Below are 21,709 nucleotides of genomic sequence, written 5' to 3' on the forward strand. Positions count from 1 at the left end.
TCCTGGACAATCCCTAAGAACGGATTCCAGGACTGGACAGGTGCCCAGAAACAGGACCAACGGTTGGTTACGAACATGTCACCTGCACGGGCCATCCGCACCCCCGATCCTCGTGGAAGCGAGGACATAGCGTGGGCTTGCCCACGCCGGACCCTGGCCCTGGTGGCGACCGGAGCAGGCGTAACACCGCCCAAGGGTCACTCCCTGGCCCGCGACGCCCCGCTGCATGGCGGGCCGAGCGGCCGCGTCGGCGTGCGGAGGCGGCGGGCGGCGCGGAACGGGTGCCCAGACCCCGACCTGCCTGCCCGTCCCCCGCTCGTAGCCCCGGACACCCCGGCCCCACCCCCGGCCCCGAGGCGCGGCGCTCACCCACCTCCAGGCGCAGAGAGGCCCCGCAGGCGCGCAGGAACTCGCGGATGTTGCTCAGGCACTCGCTCTCGTTCCGCGGCTCCGGGTAAACCTGCAACACAGAGCGTGGTGCTGAGCGCGGCCTGTGAGCCGGAACGGACCGAACCGGCCCGAGGCGACCCCGCCGCCCCAGGCGCCCGGCCGCAGCTTATCCTCACCCTCTGCTTCCTTCGCGTTGCACCAATCTCGGCCCCTTCCCGCATCCGGAAGTGGGCTTGCCACCGGAAGTGACGTCGTCAGACCGCGCGCCCACCTTCCCGGGCCGCGCGCGGCCGCTTCCGGCCGGTGCCGGGTTTTCGCTTGAAGGTGTTGCTCACCCTCACCGCCCTGGGTTGGGTCCGGGACTCCACAGATGGTGCCCACCCGGCCCGCCCCCTTCTTCCGGTGCCCTCTCCCAACGGGACGCCGAAGGACCCCGGAGAACCCTGCCTGGGCGGTTCGAGTATCCCCGAGGGGCTGGAGAGGACTCCATACTTTGTCACCTCGGCTCATGTAGAAAGCAGTTTTTCCTGTAACGCTATAAATGACTAGCAGCACAAATTACGCAGGGTGGGAGTAGAGTGCAGTGTTTTCTTTTCCCTAATGCAGGCCACGTGCTTCATGAATGATTAACCCCGAGAGCCGGTTACCGCGATCCGGCAGAGATGCGCGTGGAGCCTGCACTGCCGCGGCCGGCCGAGAGGTGGCGCGCTTGGGCTGCTCGGCGTTTGAGCCCGGGGTACTGGGGGGGGCCACCGGCCACGCGTGCCCCCTGACCCGTGCCCAAAGCTAAGGAAGCCCAGGAACAGAAGCAAGGGCTGGAACATCTAAGGCGAAGCCTGATTTTTGTTTTTCAATCCAAGTGTTATTTACCTAGTAAAGAAAAAAATTCGCTCTGAACTGCGTAAGAATTCGGGTGTTGGCATTTACGCTAAAGCAGCATCCAGCATTCAAGTACTAAGGCCATTCAAGGTATCCTTGTCCCGTCCTGTAGGGAGAAGTCACCCCATTCCATCAGGCCGCTCTCAGGAATGCTGTGGCTTCATTGCAAAGTGCTTGGGTCTTTTAAGATTACAAATAAAACCACGATGTTCGGAGATGCCAGAAAAGATGGGCTGAAGCCTTTATTCCCCTACAGTTGAGAAACAGGAGAAAGTGCTGACATGCTTCCCTCCAAATTGAACAGATTGGGGTTTTGTTTTGTATTGTTTCACTGAAACTTAAGAGTGAAACAGCAAAGTCGGTCAAGGCTGCTTCCTACTCCATTTGCTCCTCCTTTCCCTAGCAGAATTTTGAAAGATTGTGCACCACGAATATAATTAACATCTAAATTTTCTTGCCATAATTTTAAATAGTTGCAAAGGTTGTAGTTTCTGGCATTCCAATAATGGCATTTTAAAGTAAAACTTTCATTCTTTTTTAACCAGCTGTCCAATGGGATCTAAATACACTAGCAATATACCCATTTTACATCTAAAAAAGTTTATGAACAAATTCTTTGAACATCAGATATTCTTTTCTCCTTTAGCTTATTCCATTCCACACAGAATTGTATCCTAATGTTATCTGTTTTTATGCTGGAAAGCCTTGGTGATCATGGTATCTTTTTTTGCAAGCAACCCATACAAATAGTTACTCGTGGTTATTCACAGGTTCTCTATTTGTGAACTTGCCCACGTGCTAAAATTTATATGTGGCCCCAAATAAACATTCTCATTTATTGAGAAGTGCAGAGCATGGAAACTGTGACTCACTTTATGTGCACATCCCCACGTGGGCTTGAACGAGGCCATGCTCTGCTTTCTTGTTTCAGTTCTCAAACTAAGCAGATGCCCTTTTCTCAGTGGATTTAGTGCCATGTTTTTCAGTTTTTGTACTTGTACTTGGTGATTTCACTGTTTCACCTGGCTTCCATGCGTAAAGTGCTGCCTAATGTTCCTAACCACAAAAAGGTTGTGATGTGTCTCATGAAAAAAATTCGTGTGTTACAACAAGGGGATTGGACTATGAGCACATGATAAAAGCGAGAGCACACAAGGAAGGGGTGAGGATAGGTAAGACACCTAAAAAACTAGCTAGCATTTGTTGCCCTTAACGCAGAGAAACTAAAGCAGATACCTTAAAGCAACTGAGGCCAATAGGAAAAGGGGACCAGGAACTAGAGAAAAGGTTAGATCAAAAAGAATTAACCTAGAAGGTAACACCCACGCACAGGAAATCAATGTGAGTCAATGCTCTGTATAGCTATCCTTATCTCAACCAGCAAAAACCCTTGTTCCTTCCTATTATTGCTTATACTCTCTCTACAACAAAATTAGAAATAAGGGCAAAATAGTTTCTGCTGGGTATTGGGGGGGGAGAGGGAGGGGGGGAGTGGGTGGTAAGGGAGGGGGTGGGGTAGGGGGGAGAAATGAACCAAGCCTTGTATGCACATATGAATAATAAAAGAAAAATGAAAAAAAATCACCCGAAGATTCTGCTTTGAACAATCAGACAACATCACTCACTGAAATAGAACCAAAAGATTGGGTTTAGGAAAAAATGATGTGTTCAACTTTGGATATGTGGGCTTGAGGTACTTTAGAGATTTCCAATGGCGCCTGTCTCTTATTCTTTGTCTTACATTTCCCCTTGTATTCTCTTGCTGTTTATAATTAACTTTGATTCGTAAAACTGATTTTATTTTTGGATCTTATGTATTTCAGAATATATAACAGACTTTATTAAAAGACTTTATGAAAAAAAAATTCGTGTGTTAAATAACCTACATTCAGGCATGAGTTATAGTGCTGTGGGCCATGAGTTCAATGTCAATGAGTCAATAATACAGTATATTCAGAAAAAGGAAGAGGAGATGGCAGGTCTGTTTGTGAGGCTGCTCCAGAAAGTGCTAACGTAACATACATAGTGTGTGACAAAGCTATGGCAAAGATGGAAAAGCAGCTAAATTTGTGGATTCATGAGATGATGACCAAAAAAAAAAAAAAAGTAGTGGACAGCATTGTGGTGAAACTAAAAGCCAAAGAAGTATACAGCCATGTCACCCAGTGTCAGAAACATGTTAAACCCTTCTCAGCTTGTGCAGGCTGGCTTACACATTTCAAAAGATGACACAGCATGAAAAATTTTAAACTTAAAATTTTCTCCTGGTTCTGTAAACCAGGAGGCTGCAGAAGAATTTTAAAAATGCCTGCTAAGTGTTATACATGGAAAGGGTTATGTGGAAGAGCAGGTTTTCAATGCTGATGAGACTGGGTTTTACAACAGTGTTGGAAAACAAACCTGTGTTGTGCAAATGGTTTCCAAGGCCCCAAACTTTAAAGCGTTCAAAGACCATGCAACCTTGCTGTTGTGTGCCAATGCCAAGGGTTACTTTTAAGTGCAAGCCACTAATGGTATACAGAGCTCAAAACCCAGAAGCACTTAAAGGGAAAAACCTGAAGTGTATGCCAGTTCACTGGAGGTGGAACAAAAAAACATGGATGTCCTCTGAAATATTCTGGGATTGGTTCCACAACTGCTTCATCCCAGAAGTTGAATGCTATCTCTAGGGCCAAAACCTTGGCTTCAGGATTTTATTAATTTTGGATAATGCCCCAGTTCATTGCCATGACAAACTTGAAATGCCCACCCCAGTGTAGATGTTCTTTTCATGCCCTCAAATACCTCACCTCTCATCCAGTGCCTCAGTCAGGGCATAATAAAAACTTTCAAGGCATACTTCATGAGAGAGCTGTATACTAAAGCTTGTGAAACACTTGACACCAGTGAAGAAACCACCATGATTGACTATTGGAAATCAGTCACTGTACGCAACACTATTGATTATGTTGGTACAGCATCAAGCAGGCTATCATCAATAACTGTTGAGAAAACATTTGGCCTGACTGTACAAAAAATTTTGAAGGTGTTACAGAAAATATAAAGAATACTACCAAAAGCATAATGCATATTGCACAGCAAATAAGTAGAGAAGCTTCAAGAACATGAAAGAACGAGATGTGCAGGAAGATTCGGCCAAGGCAGTAGAACCCACCGACAAAGACCTGAATGAGATTGCAAAACATGGCTTCAGAGTTAGTGATGAAAGTCAGGATGGTGATGACAGTCAGCTTAAGACTCCAACAACCGTCCCTCTCACAGCGGCCAAAATATCAGAATGGAATTATGCCTTGGAAAAAATTTTCAATGACATGGAAAACGTAACCCCATGCTTGAATGCAGCCTCACATTTAAGCATCTCACCTCCACTGCATTTGACTTAGACTTGAGAAGAAAAGTCAGACAAAGCTGAATGAGTTTTTCTAGCCAGTTTGAGAGGGAAATTTGCGAAAGCCAAACTCTGAAGGTAGCACTGCCTGATCACAACATCCCATCTTCATTGACATCTTCCTCTTCTGCAGACCAAGTTCCACCAGTGCCTCCTGTGGTGTTTATGGGGCAAGCCAAGGTCAAGAGGTTAAACCACACATCCTGCAGCTACATCCACAGTAAGATTTTAGCTAGTGTTTTCATAAAACTAACTGCATAATATTTGTTTAATGCTTATTTCAGGACTTTTTTTTGCATTTCTCTACAGTACACATTTATGGTACTGTATGTGTTTGTGGTCTGCTTGTGAACATCTATGTATGTGAACTACTGAGTTAAGCTAGTAGTCATATGTTGATATAAATTACATAATGCTGTAATTAGTGTTTTATTGTAAAGAAATACTTTATATGATTATTTGTGACATACATATTAAGTTAGTTGTCTTCAAACAAAAATACATGTAAGAAAAGGTCATGTATTAATTGGTTGACAAAATATTGTGACCACTGTCTTGCAAGAACCTAATTCTATTATTTCCCATAGCAGCAATGTACAGTCATAGCTAATTCAATATTTGAGTAACTTTATAGAACATCATTACCACAAACAAGAATCATCTCTACACTTGATTATTAAGCTATGAGGATCTAATTATGATTTTTCTCTTTTGACTTAACTATAGTGAGTACATAAATATTGGGAATAATATACTGCAGTTTTGATAATTGTTAGATGTAAAAAGTCGAACAATATTTGGAAGTGTATATCTTAATTAGAGGCGTGGTTTTAAACTCCTTTCCCCATGGGTGATCATCACCGTTTGCTATAAGAGATGTGGGCCCCCATCAGCTCTTTTCCTACCTGGGTATTTTATGCACACTCTGAGAAACCTTCATAAAGAGAACCATGGAAATGAAAGGGTTTGTGATGTAATTTAGTTGTCTGAATCCTTCTGAGTTACAAAACAAAACATTAAGTCCTCAGTTAACAAACTTAATACATTTTCTTCAATTTCTGTGAAAACTAAGAAATAGAAACCCTGGAGTTGCACGTTCCTGTCATTAGGGTCATTGATGTCTCAACACCCTGGATATTTCTAACTGTCCCTTTGTTACATGGTCAAGGTTTTCCATCTTTCAGCAGTGTACCTGGGGAGGACAAGTGAGTGAAAGGTCTGAAGTGGTAGAAGGTCCATTATAAAGAGAAGGTGGAACAACCAAACTGGCTTCATGCCTTCCTGAGTCACAGCACCTTCTCAGCTACCCAATTTTAGATAAGCACATATGCAACTTGAGGGTCTGGAGATGGAGTCCCTTAAAACTGCCGTCTGCATATCCCTTGAAAAGTCTTGTGCATTGGTGCATGTGGCTAGCTACTTCAAAGAGCATACCTGTCTGAAGAACTGTAATATCGAAGAGTCAAAATATCAAGTGCTGGGTGTGATGGGCACCCGTGTGACCCCAGCACTTGAGAGGCTGCAGAAGAGGATCAGGAGTTTGAGGCCAGCTCAGCTACATAATGAGAACCCACCTCAAAACAGAACATGAATTTCTAAGTAGTGCCTGTCTCTGTAGCAGACAAGTTACATCACCTAGGACAAGTCACTTCACTCCTCTGTACATCTAACAGGCCAGGTGGGGGAGATCATTTGGACAATAAGTCAATTCAGCAATCTTTACTGGCATAGACTCCACAGCAGTTCATGTTGTAAACACTGACTGCAAAGCCACCTGCCCTCAGTGAGGCCAGAAGGCTTGCACTGCACATGGTAGGCACAGCCTCACACAGGTACACTCAGGACCATGGACACACAGCAAGGAGGATGCAAATTCTACAGACACAGGGTGGGACCAGAGGCTTGGGACCAATATAGCTGATCATGGGCAAAACTTTTGTGCAAAACAAAACATTTGGAATATATGATATTTACAAAACAGATAAAAGTCCCCTTCATACTTCACTGAAGAAACTATCTGGGTGGTTGGTGGGCACATGTCAAAGTGTTAGTCATCATTAGCCATTACAGAAGAACAAATGAAAACCACAGCCACACTGCACACTCGCCTGAGCGGGGCACACAGAAAATGGAGATGACACCAAGTGTGGGCTGGGCTGGGAAGCATTTGGAACTCACAACATTGAAGCAGGCTAAATTAGGGAAAGTTTGGAATTCATAGAAAAAAAACTTTTTAGATTAACCATGCTTTGATGGAGAACCAGCACGCCCCTCCCCACTCATTGATTATTGGATGGGAATCTCCTGGTTCCCCCTTCCCATAGATTAGCGTAGGTTTTAAGAGCACCTGAAGAGCAGAGACATGCTCTCTCGGCTGGCAGACTCCATCTGGGACCCACCATGCTCCCCTTTTATTTTCCTTCCCTAACTTTTAATAAACCCCATTTACACCCATGTGTCCTGTGATGGATTCTTCCCCGCTGGCCACAAAGAATTTGGAAGTCTTCTGATCAGACTGCACCAGGCCGTTAACAGCATGACTTGAGACAGTGTGACTGGTACACCTGCAATACTGGCAGCTTCTTGCAGTTAAACATATTCCTACCCTAGGACCCAGCAATTGTTAACCCAAGAGATGAGAACAAGGCCACAAGAAGCCACAGATAAGAATAGTCACAAGAGCTTTATTTACAATCAGCAAGGCCTTAACAACCGGAAGAAAGGGGTCTCCATGCATCCTCCAGAAAGATTCAGTGAGCAAGTTCACATCCCAGAAATTTGACCCAAATTCTCCCCAGTAAAAGCCTCCACGCTTTTCCATCAAACACTCATCAGGCCGAGGCATAGAAAGCATAAAAGCCATTATGATTTGCTACAGGAATACAGCTCTTCGGCCCAGTACTTCATGAAGGGTGTGTCTGATACGAAAATTGACCACAAAGCAATTCCAGAGCAGTGCTAAGGTCAGACTCTATAAACCCCCACAGCTGTCTAGCACCTCCTCCACTCTTCACCAGCTGCTCCAGGCCAGGTACGGTGAGCAAAGTGCCAATAGAGGCAGCTGCCTCCACCCAGTCGGACTTGGACAGTGTTCAAAGAGTTTGAGGACAGGGAGGTGGGCATCAGGAGAATCACAGTTCAAGGCCTGCCTAGTAAAGTTAGTGAAACTCCATCTCAACAAACAAGCTAGGTTTAAGGGGTACACAATCTGTAATCCCAGCTACACAGGAAGCTGAGGTTGGAAGATCAGGGTCTGAGGCCAGGCGCAGCAAAGTTAGTGAGACCCTGTCTGAAAACAAAAAGGACAGAAGGTGTGAGCCAAGTGGTACTCAGGGCCCTAAGTTCAAACCCCAATGCCACAAAAAAAAAAAAAAAAAAAAGTTGACAACCTGCATGAGAAGGAAGGACAGGCAGTTGTCAACCCCAGGTCAGTAGCAGGCCCCATGCCACCTGGGCAAACAAGACTGTGGAGGAGCCCATCACAGCTTGTGCTGTCAGAGAAACTCGGTCCCCACAGCCCAATCCGAGGCTCTGACTGCACAGAGCCACGAGTGTGTGTTGGAGATGCCCATCTGGTTCTGCCTGTCAGCCAGGGTTATGCCATTGTGCAGTATAAACACCAGGATGATCTGGACTAGCAGTCGATGGGTCTAACACCAGTGTCAAAACTGCCTTTCTGCTGAGGTCCAGGGAGACGCTGATGGAACCAGGGCCAGGCTTAGAGAACTAGTAGTTATGCAGACTGAACTCTCAGTACAGGAATGTCTGGTTTTCTCCCCCTGGGAGAATAACCAAAGCTCCTGGCCACAGGACATAGGGCCCAGTCACCATCATCAGCCCTATCACCCAGGTGAAAGGACCTCTGCCAGCTCAAACACCTGTGCCTGTCTGCACACTCACCGTGTGGCGGAACCTACTTGACCACACCTTCGCCTCCAGTTAGACATCCGTCCCTAACGGCAGCCCACAGGCACCTCATTAAACAAAGCCAGGTTCAGAAAGACAGGCTGCTTGTTTTCTCTCACATATGGAAGATAGATCCAAAAGGTAAATGTATACGCAAAAACAAACACGATCACACACATTTATATAGAGAACCTGTTTGTACCAGGGACTATTCCAAGGAACTCAGGGGAGGAGGGAGAGGAAAAGGGAACGAGTCAACAGTATCGAAGCGCATTGCATCCTGCAGGTAGATGATGTAACGAAATCCACTGAAAGCTGTCACATTATAGGAGATGGTGGAGGTGAACCTAACCAAGGTACAATGCAAGCATATAAAGAAATGTCACAATGAATCTGCCCTGTACAACTAATAAAGTATAATGATTTTTAAAAAGTCAGCACAAGTGCACCAAATGACCTAACCCATTTGGGTCACTGAGTTCACATGTCACTAAGTACAAGAACCTTCATGTGGACTGGTCATAGGAACACCTGAGGTTCTGCTCAGAAGGGGGAGGTGATCTGCCCCAAGTTATATGTGCCTACTTCACCAACTCACCCTGACCTTGGAGGGCTGCATCTCCCAGGCTCTCCTGCCCTCTGGCCCTGGGAGGTTCAGACAGTAGGAGACCCTGCCAGGAAATGGCAGGGGCACCTACTGCTGGGTAGCTGGTGGCACTCATCACAGAGCTGGCTGCCAGCAGCTCAGCCCAGCTCTGCACTCAGTGATGTCACAGTGGTAGCTAGAAATCAGTAAACACCACAAAGCAGGACCCCACCTCACAGCACAGGCTGTATTCCACCACGAATCCTAGCTCCCTTCGGGGAACCCCTCCTGCAGCCACAGCTCTCACTGGCTCCTGTGGCCCTGCTTCCCCCACTGTACCCTGTAGGGAGTAGTGGACTCCCAGGGTTTTGTAGCATCTCACTGGTTGTCCTTGTCCCTGCCCTCCCTTCATAAACGGTCTCCTCATTAAACTGTCTCCAGCGACTCTGTTTAAGGTGCCATCTGTGTCTGCCGAGACCAGAACCCGAAGAGCTTCCTGGTCTCCACTGAAAACAGAACACCATAGATACTGAAAGATTAGAAACAACTTAAAGAACAGATTGAATTGCAGTGCTTCCACAGACAGGCCACCAGCACACAGCCCTTAAAGAGTGCTCTGGTCTCCAAGCTACACTAGTGGGGGACAGGAAGACAGAGTAGCGCGGAGAGTAATGATGCATGTGTGTGTTCAGACAGACATGGACTATCTGCAGGCATATACCAGACACTGTCAATCGGGACTGCCCCAGGAGACAGAGGGAATCCTGCAGGACAGGGACAGGCAGGCGTCTTCATTCTCCACTTACTCCACCCTTTGAATTCTGTGCACATGCACATGCAAGTGTTATTAAAGGAATGCACTAGGAAAGAAAATAGCGCTGGCAACTTTTTGGCATTCTTCCCCTAGATCAACGTGGCTTTCCTCCCAGGGCCCTGCCACCAATGGGTTGGGGTCCCTGCAGGGCAGGACTCTATCACTCCAGCTAAGAAGTACTTCTGGATCTGAAATGCTAAGTCCACCATGAAAGTTGACTTAGCACTTAATAGCTCATCTACTGATTAATCACACAGTAGCCCCCAATTTGTTCTAGTGGGGCTGCAACAGTGTTCTCTCTTCCCAAGACCCCATACCTACTCTACAGGCACCCCACAGGAGCACAGGAAGCTCATAGGTCAGTAGTGCTCACATGCAGTCCGCTGAAAACAAATGGAGATACAAGCAGAAACCTCAAAGATATGCCTGACAGATGCCAGATGGGTAGCCCGGTAAATAAGTCATCAACTGAAAGTAACTAAGCCTTTAATAACCTGTATTTTTTTCTTTGGCTTCTCCAATATCTCCCAAATTCCAGCACTACATGGAATGCTACAAAACAAAATGTTTTCCATTGGTATGAAACTGGCCGTATTAAAAAGGGTAACAGTAAATAGAAATGTACAAAGTCTCCAGTTCCCAACATAAATTCAGACATGGCAGAGACGTGACACATCCAGGACAGGATGGAGACTGCATTGCTTAAATTAACTCACATGTCCCCTGAGGCTTGGTTCCCACAAATTCTAAAAGCACGTTAAGTCCTTCAGAGCTGGTGGCAACCATCCCAACATCGTGTCAATGCCAAAAATGGGTAAGAGAATATTTAAGGATAAAACATCACATAACCTAGAATAAATTTCTCCATGAGCTGTGTTTCATTCTGATAGTGTTAGATAAACACAGGCAGTTGTGCACTAACTGTCAGGAAAAGAGGACCTGAAGCCAGTCACGATGGCTCACACCTTTAATCCTAGCTACTTGGAAGGCTAAAATCAGTAGGGTTGTGGTTAGAGGCCAACTGAGGCAGAAAGTTCATGAGATTCCATCTCAATCAATAACTGGGCACAGTGGCACATACCACTGTACATACAGCCGACGTACATGTCATCCCCACAACAAGCTGAGATTGAGATGAACACGGTTCCAAGGCAGCCCATGAGACACCATCTCAACAGAAGAAGCTGGTGTGGTGGTGCACACCTGTCATCCCAGCCATGATGGGAAGCATAAAATAGGAAAAACACAGTCCAGCACATCCCAGGCAAAAAGTGAGACCCTCATCTCCAAAATAACAAGAGCATAAAGGGCTGGAAACATGGTTCAAGTGGCAGAGCAAGCCTAGCAAGCTTGAAGCTCTGAGTTCAAACCCTAGGGCCACCAATAATAAAGAAAGGACAATCTGAAAAGAGTAGGTGTCCTACCATGGCCCGAGGTTAGCCGCTGTGATGATGTTAACAGCTGGCCCCAGCATGGCCACGGTAAGCCACTGTCAAAGGCTGGTTCCTTTCCCTCTTCGGGGGCCGTTCACATACCTCTGGGGGATCTTGATATGGGAAAACTGAAGAGTCCAGATTCCTAAGGCAGCTCTGAGTCTGTGGCCAGGGGTTTTCTTTAAAGCTTTACCTGTTCACATGGGAGAGCATGTTCATCTCATATCTGTGACCTAATGAGTCTGCCCATAGATCATGGCCCAGTATTCTGTGACTGGCATTTCCATATGGTTCCCATCCTTTGGCGTCTGTTTCCTCACCTACTGACGGCATCTCAGTGGGCCGTGACCCCATTTCTTCTGTGCATTGTTAAGGAGCCTATGGAGAAGGCCTGGGGCCTCTGAAGAAAGGGTGCCAATCCTCAGAGTGGGTGCTAGCTGAGTGGCTGGTGTAACAGTAAGGGTGTGAGGGCTGCTGGAGGGAGGCCCACGCTGTGGGTGTGCCGTGCACAGCCGCTCTGACCAGGCATGTCTCACACATCTGCCATTGCTCACCAACCACCCAGCATCCTCCTGATCAGGCACTCGGAGTGTCCCGATGGCATTCCGCATTCAAATTTGTATGCAGAAGTCTCAGGTTGTCCATGGCTGCTCTCATGCTTCCTGCTAGGTTTTCCTTAGCTCTTCAGATTCTCTTCTGAGGGCCCTCCTGCTGTCCCCTCCACTCAGTAACGCTAAGGGAGGTAGTGGTGTTCCCAGGCTTCCCTCCCAGCTGAAGAACCTGTCATTGCTTTTTAAATTGCTCAAGAAGCTGCATTTGTGGATGCAGAAGCCATACAGCCACAGTAGGGGAGACCGGACATGAGCACGTAGGAAGAATTTTATTCTAGGGCGTGCTTGCTCGAGGGAGCCTTGAGAGCAAGGCAGGCAGACAGCACAGTCTCATTGTAAACAGAAGACAGCGAAGCTAAGAGGAGCCACTCAGGAGGAGGTTGTCAACAGCTGAGGACATGACGTGAGGGGCTATAAATAGCAGGTGAGCCCTGCCCCACGCAGGCCAGGGCAAGGACAGGTCAGAAGCAACACTGGCCCTGGACACCTGTGGGCAGTAAAAGCCCCCTAGAGGAAAGCACTCAGAGCTAGTGGGGTTTTCACAGTAACTGGGATGACAAAAGTGTACTGAAAAGGGCCATTGTTGCCTGAAATGCTTAAATATCAGTGTGGCGTGGCCTGAAATAAATATGGGCATAGCTGTGAATCAGATGTGCGGTAACCTATACTTGGGAAATAAGTTTATAAGACACCACTTAGACAATCTGACCTTCATCAGTTAAAGATGAGGCTGCCAGTGTATACACAGGAAATCATTTTGTTCATGTTTCTGTAACAGACACCTCATTGCTTACTTATGATCTGCCTGTCACATCACTTCTTTGCCTAAACCCATTAAAAGCTCCCTACTTCACTCAGAGAAAAAGCAGAAGTGCTTCAGAAAGGAAGACAAGCCACAGACCAGGAGAGGGTATTTAAAAACATACATCTAATCAAAGACTTGTACCCTAAATATCCAAAGAACTCTTAAAACTCAACAGTAAGCTGGGCACCCATGGCCTACACCTATAATCCCAGCTACTCAGGAGGCAGAGATCAGGAGGTTCAGGGGTCAAAGCCAGCTCCAGGCAAATAGCTCAAGAGATCCCATCTCAAAGAAATCCATCACAAGAAAGGGCTGGTGAAGTGGCTCAACCACTAAGAATGCCCTAAGTTAAAACCCCAGGGCTGCCTGAAATAAAAGAAAGAAAACAAACAACTCAATTTAAAAGATGGGCAAAAGGTCTGACCAGACGACTCACTAAGGAAGATCCCTCAGTGCCAAGTATGTGAGCCTGATGCCATTATCACAACAAATACTTGAGATAAACCAACTTTTATGAAGAGGAAAGGTTTATTTGGGCTCATAGCTTCAGAGGTTTTCAGTCCATGGTCACTGGTCCCATTGTCTCTGGGCCTGAGTCAATGCAGTGTATGATGATGGACTCTCCTGGCAGAGGAAGCTGCCCACATCATGGTGGCCAGGAAGAGAAAAGAGAGTGAAAGGGGCCAAGGACCCTAAGACCCCAGTGACCTAAGACCTTCCACTAGGCTCCACCTCATAAGGGGTCCACCTCCTCCCACTAGTGCCACAGGCCTAACACATGGGCCTTGGGGACATTCATCTAAACCACAGCACTGTGTAAACATATAGAAAGATATTCCTCGTTATGTCATCAGGGAAATGCAAATTAAACAATTAAGTTCCAGATCCAAATCCAGAACAATGACCATACCAATCGCTGCAAGAATGTGGACACTGGTGGGAATCAAAATGGCACAGTCACTTCGGAAGGCGGTCCGGGGTTTCTTATGAGATGAGCACAGTCTCACTGCACAGTGCAGCTATGGTACACCTTGGTGTTTACCCGATGAGTTAGAACCTGCAAGCCATGTCTGTAACGGCTTTATTCCTGGTTACCAACACTGGAAGCAACCGAGATGTGCTTCGGTAGGGCAGTGGGAAAACAAACAATGGGACCCCCTACAATGAGCTGCTCAGTGATCAAAAAAAGTGCACCATAAAGCCACGAACAGAAGTGGAAGAACCACAAGTACGCAGTGAAAGAAGCCAGGTGGAAAGTCCTTGTGCTGAGTGATTCCAGGCAAGTGACATTCTGGCAAAACAACAGAGACGGTAAAAATACTGGTAGTTGCCTGTGGTTAAGAGGAAGCAGGGAGGATGAGGCAGAGGGCAGAGGATTCGGGGGCAGTGAAACTGTGCCATGATACCATGAACGGACACAGGTCACACGCATTTATCAAAACCCAGAGACTGTACAAAGCAGAGTGAGTCCTGATCTAAACTGCGGACTTTAGTTAGTAATCGCTGTGGTGTGAATGTCCCACAGCTCGTGTTGCAATGTAATTGTCACTGTAACTGCTGAGAGGAGGGACCTTAGCCAAGGACAAGTCATAGGGGCTCTGACCTGGTGCCTGGACCACAGGACTGGGCTCCTAATAAAAAGAAAGCCCAGCCTGACTTCCTCTCTCCGCGTCTCCACCCACCATGTTGTGACACAGCACGAGGTCTCACCAGGTGCGGCCCCTCCATCTTGGCCTTCCCAGCCTCCGAACCCCATTCGAAATAAACTGGCATTGCTTTTCATTTCCAGACCACGGTGCTCTGCAGTAGCAGATGAAAACCAAGACGAAACAATACATCTGTATTTGTCATCAGTTTTAACAGGTGTGTCACACCCACACAAGACGTTAATAAAGAGGGAGGCTGTGCGGGTGAAGAGAGAGGACGCAAGAACTCTCTGTACTTCCTGCTCAATGTTCCTACAACAGCACTGAAAAACAAGGTCTAATAACTAGTGCAAATATTTACAGGGGCCCCACGGGCTCTGCACAGTCTCATTCCTTGCTCCTGCCTCTCTCTTCAGCCACCTCTCTCTCACTCATACCAGCTCTGCTGTTCCTGGGGCTCACCAGGCAGCTCCTACCTCAGGACCTTTGCACTGGCTATTACACTCCCCTCCTAGATATTCCCATCTCTCCTTCCTTTGCTCGTATTCAGCATCGAGTCTCTGTTCAAATGACACAGCTCAGTAACCCCTATATAAAATTGCAACGTTGCCTTAATTTCCAGTACTCCCCTCCCTCACCTGGCTCTGTGGCACTCCATGACACTTGTCACTGGCTGCTCCTGAACAGTGTGTGCTCCATAGGCAGAGAATTGGGCTGCAGGACAAATGTATCTGAGCATGACATCGATAGGCACTCAATATATTATTTGCTCAATGAACTCATAAATCAAGGACCTGTGCCCGTAAACTCCAATCAGGTACCCCAGATCACTTGATCACAGCTGCTGAAAGTGAAGCGGTAGCACCTAGAATCAAAAAGTCATCTACAAATGTAATTCTATGCAGCCATGAAGAAGAAAGAAATGTTATCATTCGCTGGTAAATGGATGGAATTGGAGAACATCATTCTGAGTGAGGTTAGCCTGGCCCAAAAGACCAAAAATCGTATGTTCTCCCTCATATGCGGACATTAGATCAAGGGCAAACACAACAATGGGATTGGACTTTGAGCACATGATAAACACGAGAGCACCCAAGGGAGGGGTGAGGATAGGTAAGACACCTAAAAAACTAGCTAGCATTTGTTGCCCTTAACACAGAGAAACTAAAGCAGATACCTTAAAGCAACTGAGGCCAATAGGAAAAGGGGAACAGGTACTAGAGAAAAGGTTAGATCAAAAAGAATTAACCTAGAAGGTAACACCCACGCACAGGAAATCAATGTGAGTCAACTCCCTGTATAGCTATCCTTATCTCAACCAGCAAAAACCCTTGTTCCTTCCTATTATTGCTTATACTCTCTCTACAACAAAATTAGAGATAAGGGCAAAATAGTTTCTGCTGGGTATTGAGGGGGTGGGAGGGAGAGGGAGGGGGCGGAGCGGGTGGTAAGGGAGGGGGTGGGGGCAGCGGGGAGAAATGACCCAAGCCTTGAATGCACATAGGAATAATAAAACAATAAAAAAAAAGTGATCTACAGTCACAGGGGACAATGCCAGAAATGTGTCATTGGTGGCTCTGTCATTGCAGGGACATCACAACCTACCTGTACGGTGCCAGTATGGGATTTCAGCTTATGGGACCACTGCCGGATCTCCATCCAGTTCACCAAAATGCAGCCCGTGATCAGTTGCTCTCATAGCAGAACTGGATGTTTAAGACAGGAAAAGGACCCGGAAGCTATATCCTTGGAGATGTCATCACAGCGGACCAAATGACAAAAGAAAGATTGCCCCTGGTTTTGCGTGCAGGCCTTTGTCCCTTCTTGTCCTGATGGAGAGACACGTGTGAGCACCCCCTCTGCCTGAGGCTGGCTGTCCAGCGCGCTCACAGGACTGCCCACACTCGGGCCCAGGGCTCAGCTTTCTCGTGCACCAGGGCATCCATGCAGCAGGGCGGCCTAGAGAGGCTCTGTTTACAGCTCTCATCTCCCTATCATGAAGGAAAATCACTGGCTCCATGCTGGGTCCCCCAACAGCTGGCCTGCTGCCTTAGGCCCTGTCCGTCTCCTGGCGCTGGTGTTTTTATGCAGCCATCCCTAAAGCCTGCATGGTTAATTGGGCTGTGTTACGTGAGTTTCCTAACTTTCACAAGGGGGCTCATGTGATTCTGACATCTCAGAGATCAGAGATCAAGAGACACAGAGCGACGCAGAGACTGAGACAGACAGACACAGAAAGAGATGTGGACAGAGACAGAGGGGAGGGACGGGAATGTGCAGGACAGCTGTCCCTGCTGATTTATGTGGTTTCTCACCAGTGCCCGCCTAGTGTCCTGGCAGCCCCTGCTTCTCTGGTCTGTGTCTCTCTGTCATCCATACTGAGCACATCCATGGATGTGCCCTTAAATTTGCTGATCCTGCCTTATGTCATGTCAACTACTTTTGAGCCCTTCCAGGGAGTTGTGCCTTGGCGACTCTACCCTACAGGTCTGTAAGCTCAGAATTTCTTTGCTGAGACGTTCTGAGTTTCTCATCTGCCATTGCTTCTTGGAGCCGCCTCCTGACAGCCTCGTGGGACTCCCTGGGGTGCTATAGCATCCTGCAGGAGGAATGCCACTGAGGGGCCTCAGCAAAGCCAGCCAGAGCTGGGTCTCCACTGCACCCATTGCTCCTGTGACCCGACTGGGGACAGACAGGGTGTCGTCAAGCGTCACACGCACTCCACATTCAGTCAATGCATGGATTCTCCCCTGGCAGCTGAATTGCAGGCTGGAGTGAACCCCAGAAGGTCTTGGGGTTGGCTGGAGGCCGGCCTGAGTGCTGCTGCTTCATCTTCAGAAAACTGAGGTGGTGGAGCACCAGGATGACCAACCCACATACCTCAGCGACAGACCCCAGCCCCCCGAGGGCAGCGGGCTGAGCACCCTCAGTCAGACCTGGGCTTGGTTTGCTTTTCCCCCAGAGCCTTAGGGTTGAAGAACAGCTTTTCCTAGAACAGGGTCACATTTTGGGGGAGACTTCTTGTGACCCCCATCTCATTCAGGCTCAGCTCCTCCCAGGTCTGGTCGAGTCTTCCAAGGACATCTACAGGCTCCTCTGGGTGAGTGGCTGGTTCCTTGGCAAACCTTTGGACAGAGCTGGTCTCCTAACAGAGACGTGCTTCTTCTATTCTAGAAAAAACTGTGTGACATGCAGAAACAAGTGGGGACTTGCACTTTTCAGGTAAATTCCAAGCCCTTCCAACACAGGCAGGGTTTCTTCTCCATCTTCCTGCCTCCCTGTGTGTTTCAGCTCTGCAGAACCCTGAGGAAGCAGCAGGCAGGCAGCGCTGTGACAACTGAGAAGGGACCCATGAGGAAACACACCAGGAGTGAGGGGACACAGCAGGGTGAGCAGGCAGCCTGGCCACCTGCTGAAGAGCCCAGGGGACACCAGGGCCCCAGGCATGGGACTGGGTGATTTGCCCAGCATGTAAGTCATAGCTCTCAACTGGGGTGTCTGGACACAGCATCAGTGTCCCTCTGATCTTGGGAGGGATGCAGGTCCTCAGCCCTGGCTCTGACGTACCACATGGCAGAGACCAGGAATCCAGAGTCAGAATTCGTACAGCCCTCCTGGTGGTTCTCACACACCTCGCCAAACCACTTAACCAAAGGTACGCAAGAGGGAAGGACCTGAGTGACTCCAACCTGAAACCCTGCACTCCTGCTCCTGACACTGCAATGTCACTAACATCTCAATATGCAATGACACCCATCAAGATGAGGAGAACCAAGCAGTGCAGACACTTCCAGCCCCGAGCTCCTTAATGGGCTGCCTCTCCCATGCCTCCTCCAGGAAAGCCCTCCCACCTTCCTCTCCCAGGAAAAGGAGCAAGGAGGAAAAGCAGCAGCGTGCTAGCTCCCCCGCTCACAGAGACAGCGGAATTGTGCGTGCCTCAGTGCTTCAAATTGGTACAAAATACCACTGCCGCGTATTGCAGTCACAGCAACGCTGTTCCTGATAAACGCCACTTGGTTTACTTTAATCCCCCTCCATTTGTCATGATAGGTAACACAGTCTTTTCTAAGTGGAAAGAGAAACAAATCCCAGGAGGGTCACAAAATTATAATACAAAAGAAGTCTTCCACTTGAACCTCTACTTTGTAAGAACTAGCCACCGACATCTCCACCAAATCTGGACTTTCAGATATCAACTGCAAGACAGAAACACCGCAGAGAGCAGTGAATTTTTGGCAACGACACCATCCTTACCTTAAAAGCTGTTCATTATCAAATGAATCAAAGAGGAAAGATGAAGGATTAATACATTTATGCGACGCCAAGTGTTAACTGCTTGCAGGAATACCACTCACTGGACTTAAACCAACAGACTCGTCCGTCATGAAGGAAAGAACATGCTTTAAAACAAGGAAAATGAAAGAAAAAATATCCTAGACATATTTCCCTGAATCTCTGAGGGGGCACACTGTTTCTAGAGTCTCTCTTGTTGAGGAAAACATGGCTGAAGGTCCACGTTCTCTTAACACAATTTTTAAGAAAGTTTCTGACACCATTTTCCACCTGCAAATCTCCCTAAATTCATGCAGTCCACATGGAATACTGTCCACACGGCTGGGCACCCACTCAACGGAGCAGGCTGACCCATTCTTTCACACTCCACAGCCCTCTTTCCCACCTCTTCCAGTCCCTGTGTACCTGCACGTCCCCACTACTGCCCTCCAGTCCCTCTCTTCTGTGCCCTCGCACAGAGTCCTGGCTGAGATCACCAGGTGAGGGTGGCCCCGTATCCAGGTTGGCCCAGACCAGTCATTAGTGAGTATCCCTCTCTCCCCGCATCAGCCAATGCTACAGGTCTCAGGGTGGCCCCCCTGGACATCTCAGCAGCCCAGTAGCCAGCCTCCCCCACCTTCCCATCACTGCACATCTGCTCAGTGCCCCTGACCACCTTCCTTAGTCTCCTGGGACTCTTGAGCGTGGCCCGGCTACTCTTTTCCATACTCCACAGGCTTGGTTCCTGGTCTTCTTGCATGTGCACTATAACACCCCCTGCGAAATCTCCCAACTCCTTCAGCTGCAAATCACATCTCCAAACCATGACTCCCAAACTCATACTCCAGTCCAGTGTCCTCCAGACTCCCACAGCTCCACACAGACACCTCCAACAACGCATTCAACACCGTTCATGTTCTCCACGCACCAGCCCAGGCCACATGCAGAGATGACACTCCTTCACTCCTGCTCTGCAGCCAGAGACCTGGAGCCACTCCAAAGGCCTTCTCCCAGCTCACCTGGGACCTTGCTTTCTTGAGCCCCTCTCCAACCCATCCTCATCTCTTTGGCAGCCCTGCTCCTGCTTGACCCCCTGTCTCAACAGCCCTCCATGGCATTTGTTCTAATGTGTTCACCATCCCGTGACTAAGCACCGTTTTCCCAACATGCAACTGGTTGCACTGCTCTTCCCTTAAAACCCTTGGAGGACAAGGAAGCCTTGAGAACCACTGGTCCACCAGGCCCTGTGCTGCCTGGCCTGCCATCCCTCCCGGCACCCTCAGCTTCAGCTGTGAACCATCCTGGCCCCCCACCCCCACCCCAGGCCAGGCAGGGGTCCCATCTAGCATGTGCACCCCTCCTGTGTGCAGCTGCTCTCTGACAGGGTTCAACTCAAATGCCACTGCACAAGAGTCTTCCCCAAATGATCCCAGCCACCTGCCAAGACTCAGCCGGGTCCCTTCTCAGCACACGTCAACAAATCTGTTTGTCGCTTTCAGAGTGCGTGTGTCATTCGGAATACAACCACCCGTGCCATTCCTTTCATGATTAATACCACCTCCACCAGTAGTACGCTAGACTATTCCTGCGATCTTTAAATCTCCAGGGCCTAGCACAGCTCTCAGAACGCAGAAGACACCCAATAAAGATTTGGTCAGAAAATAAACAAACAAATAAGATGCCAATAGTCCCCATAAACTGTAAGCACCACATTTCCCCTTGTACGTTAAAACTCTACACACTTTCTAGACTCATTCTTAGGTTCAAAATTCATAGCCAGTACAATGAATTAAAGCTCTATTACACCAAGAAAAATGCATGACAGGGCAAAGACTGTCATTCACCAAGCACCGAGGTGCCATCCACCTGCAATGAACTGCTTACCTCCACAGGCTGTGGTCTCACAAGTGTCTACACGGCCACCATCATAGGTCCCTCATGGGATCAGACAAGACCGTGCCTGCCACCCTAGCGGCTCTTTGAGTAGCTTCCCAGTCACTTCTTCCCGTCCCCAGACCGCAAGCAAGCACTGACCTCCTGTCACGAGGATCACACTGCACCTCTAGAATTCCACATCCATGGAGTCACTCATACTTAATGGCGTTATTTAGCGTGTTGAGACTCACCCATGTTCTAGTGCATTCTCTGCAAAGTCAAGTAGGATCCCACTATGTGGAAGTTCTCCAGTCTGTTCATCCATCTGCCACCAGAAAACCAGGCACTTCCATTTTGAGGCCATTAAAAATAGAGCTGCCATGCACACTTGTGAGCAAGACTTGGGACGAACATACCAATTCCATTCTGGGGGCACAGATGCCTACAAGTGGAGCGGCTAAAACCTTTAGCAGTTACGTGTTGGCTATTGAACAAGCTATTTGTTTTCTGAAGCAATCGAATAATTTCACATTCCCACCATCAGAGTGGGAAAGTGCAGCTCCTTCCTGCAGAGTGGCCGTCACTTGGCCTGGCCACTCTTGACACTGCAGTGCCATTTCAGGCGTGCACTGGATCTTGTGGTCTTAACTTACATTTCCTGAATGACTAATGGCATTGAGCCTTGCATGTGCTCCCTTGCCTTCTGTATAACTTCTTTGGCGAAGTGTCTGTTTGAACCACTTGTCCATATTTCTTAATTGAGCTGCTTGTTCACTTATTAATGCGGGCTGGGGATTCTTTATGTATTCTGGACACAAACCCTTAAATACATGAGATTTGCAAATATCCTCCCCCATCTGTGCATTGTCTTCATTCTCTTAACAGCATCTTAAAAATAACAGAAGTGTTTCATTTTGATTAAGTCTCATTTATCAATTCTTTCTCTTATGGAACACGTTTTTGTCATATCTAAGAAATATTGCCTAGTTCAATGGTACAAATTTTTTTTCCTAGAAATTTAATTTTAGGCCTTACATGTAGATTTATGGCTCATTTTGGATGAAATTTTGTATACTGTACAAGGTATGGTTCATTTCTTTAAGT

The 21,709-nt window shown here is 47.8% G+C and overlaps 1 protein-coding gene across 6 annotated transcripts in view; it reads right to left on the reverse strand.

Moving 5' to 3' along the window:
- Arhgef7 (Rho guanine nucleotide exchange factor 7) overlaps nt 1-21,709 on the reverse strand; it is a 126,888-nt gene that overhangs the window by 93,044 nt on the left and 12,135 nt on the right. For 3 of the 6 annotated variants that reach the window (XM_074042979.1, XM_074042974.1, XM_074042978.1), the window contains exon 2: nt 374-460. The exons of 1 other annotated variant lie outside the window; for it this stretch is intronic. In XM_074042979.1, coding sequence (XP_073899080.1) covers nt 374-460 — 87 coding nt within the window. 2 more of the 6 variants (XM_074042976.1, XM_074042977.1) reach the window with 2 other exon arrangements.

The sequence above is a fragment of the Castor canadensis genome, chromosome 10, assembly GCF_047511655.1.
Source record: "Castor canadensis chromosome 10, mCasCan1.hap1v2, whole genome shotgun sequence".
Taxonomy (NCBI): domain Eukaryota; kingdom Metazoa; phylum Chordata; class Mammalia; order Rodentia; family Castoridae; genus Castor; species Castor canadensis.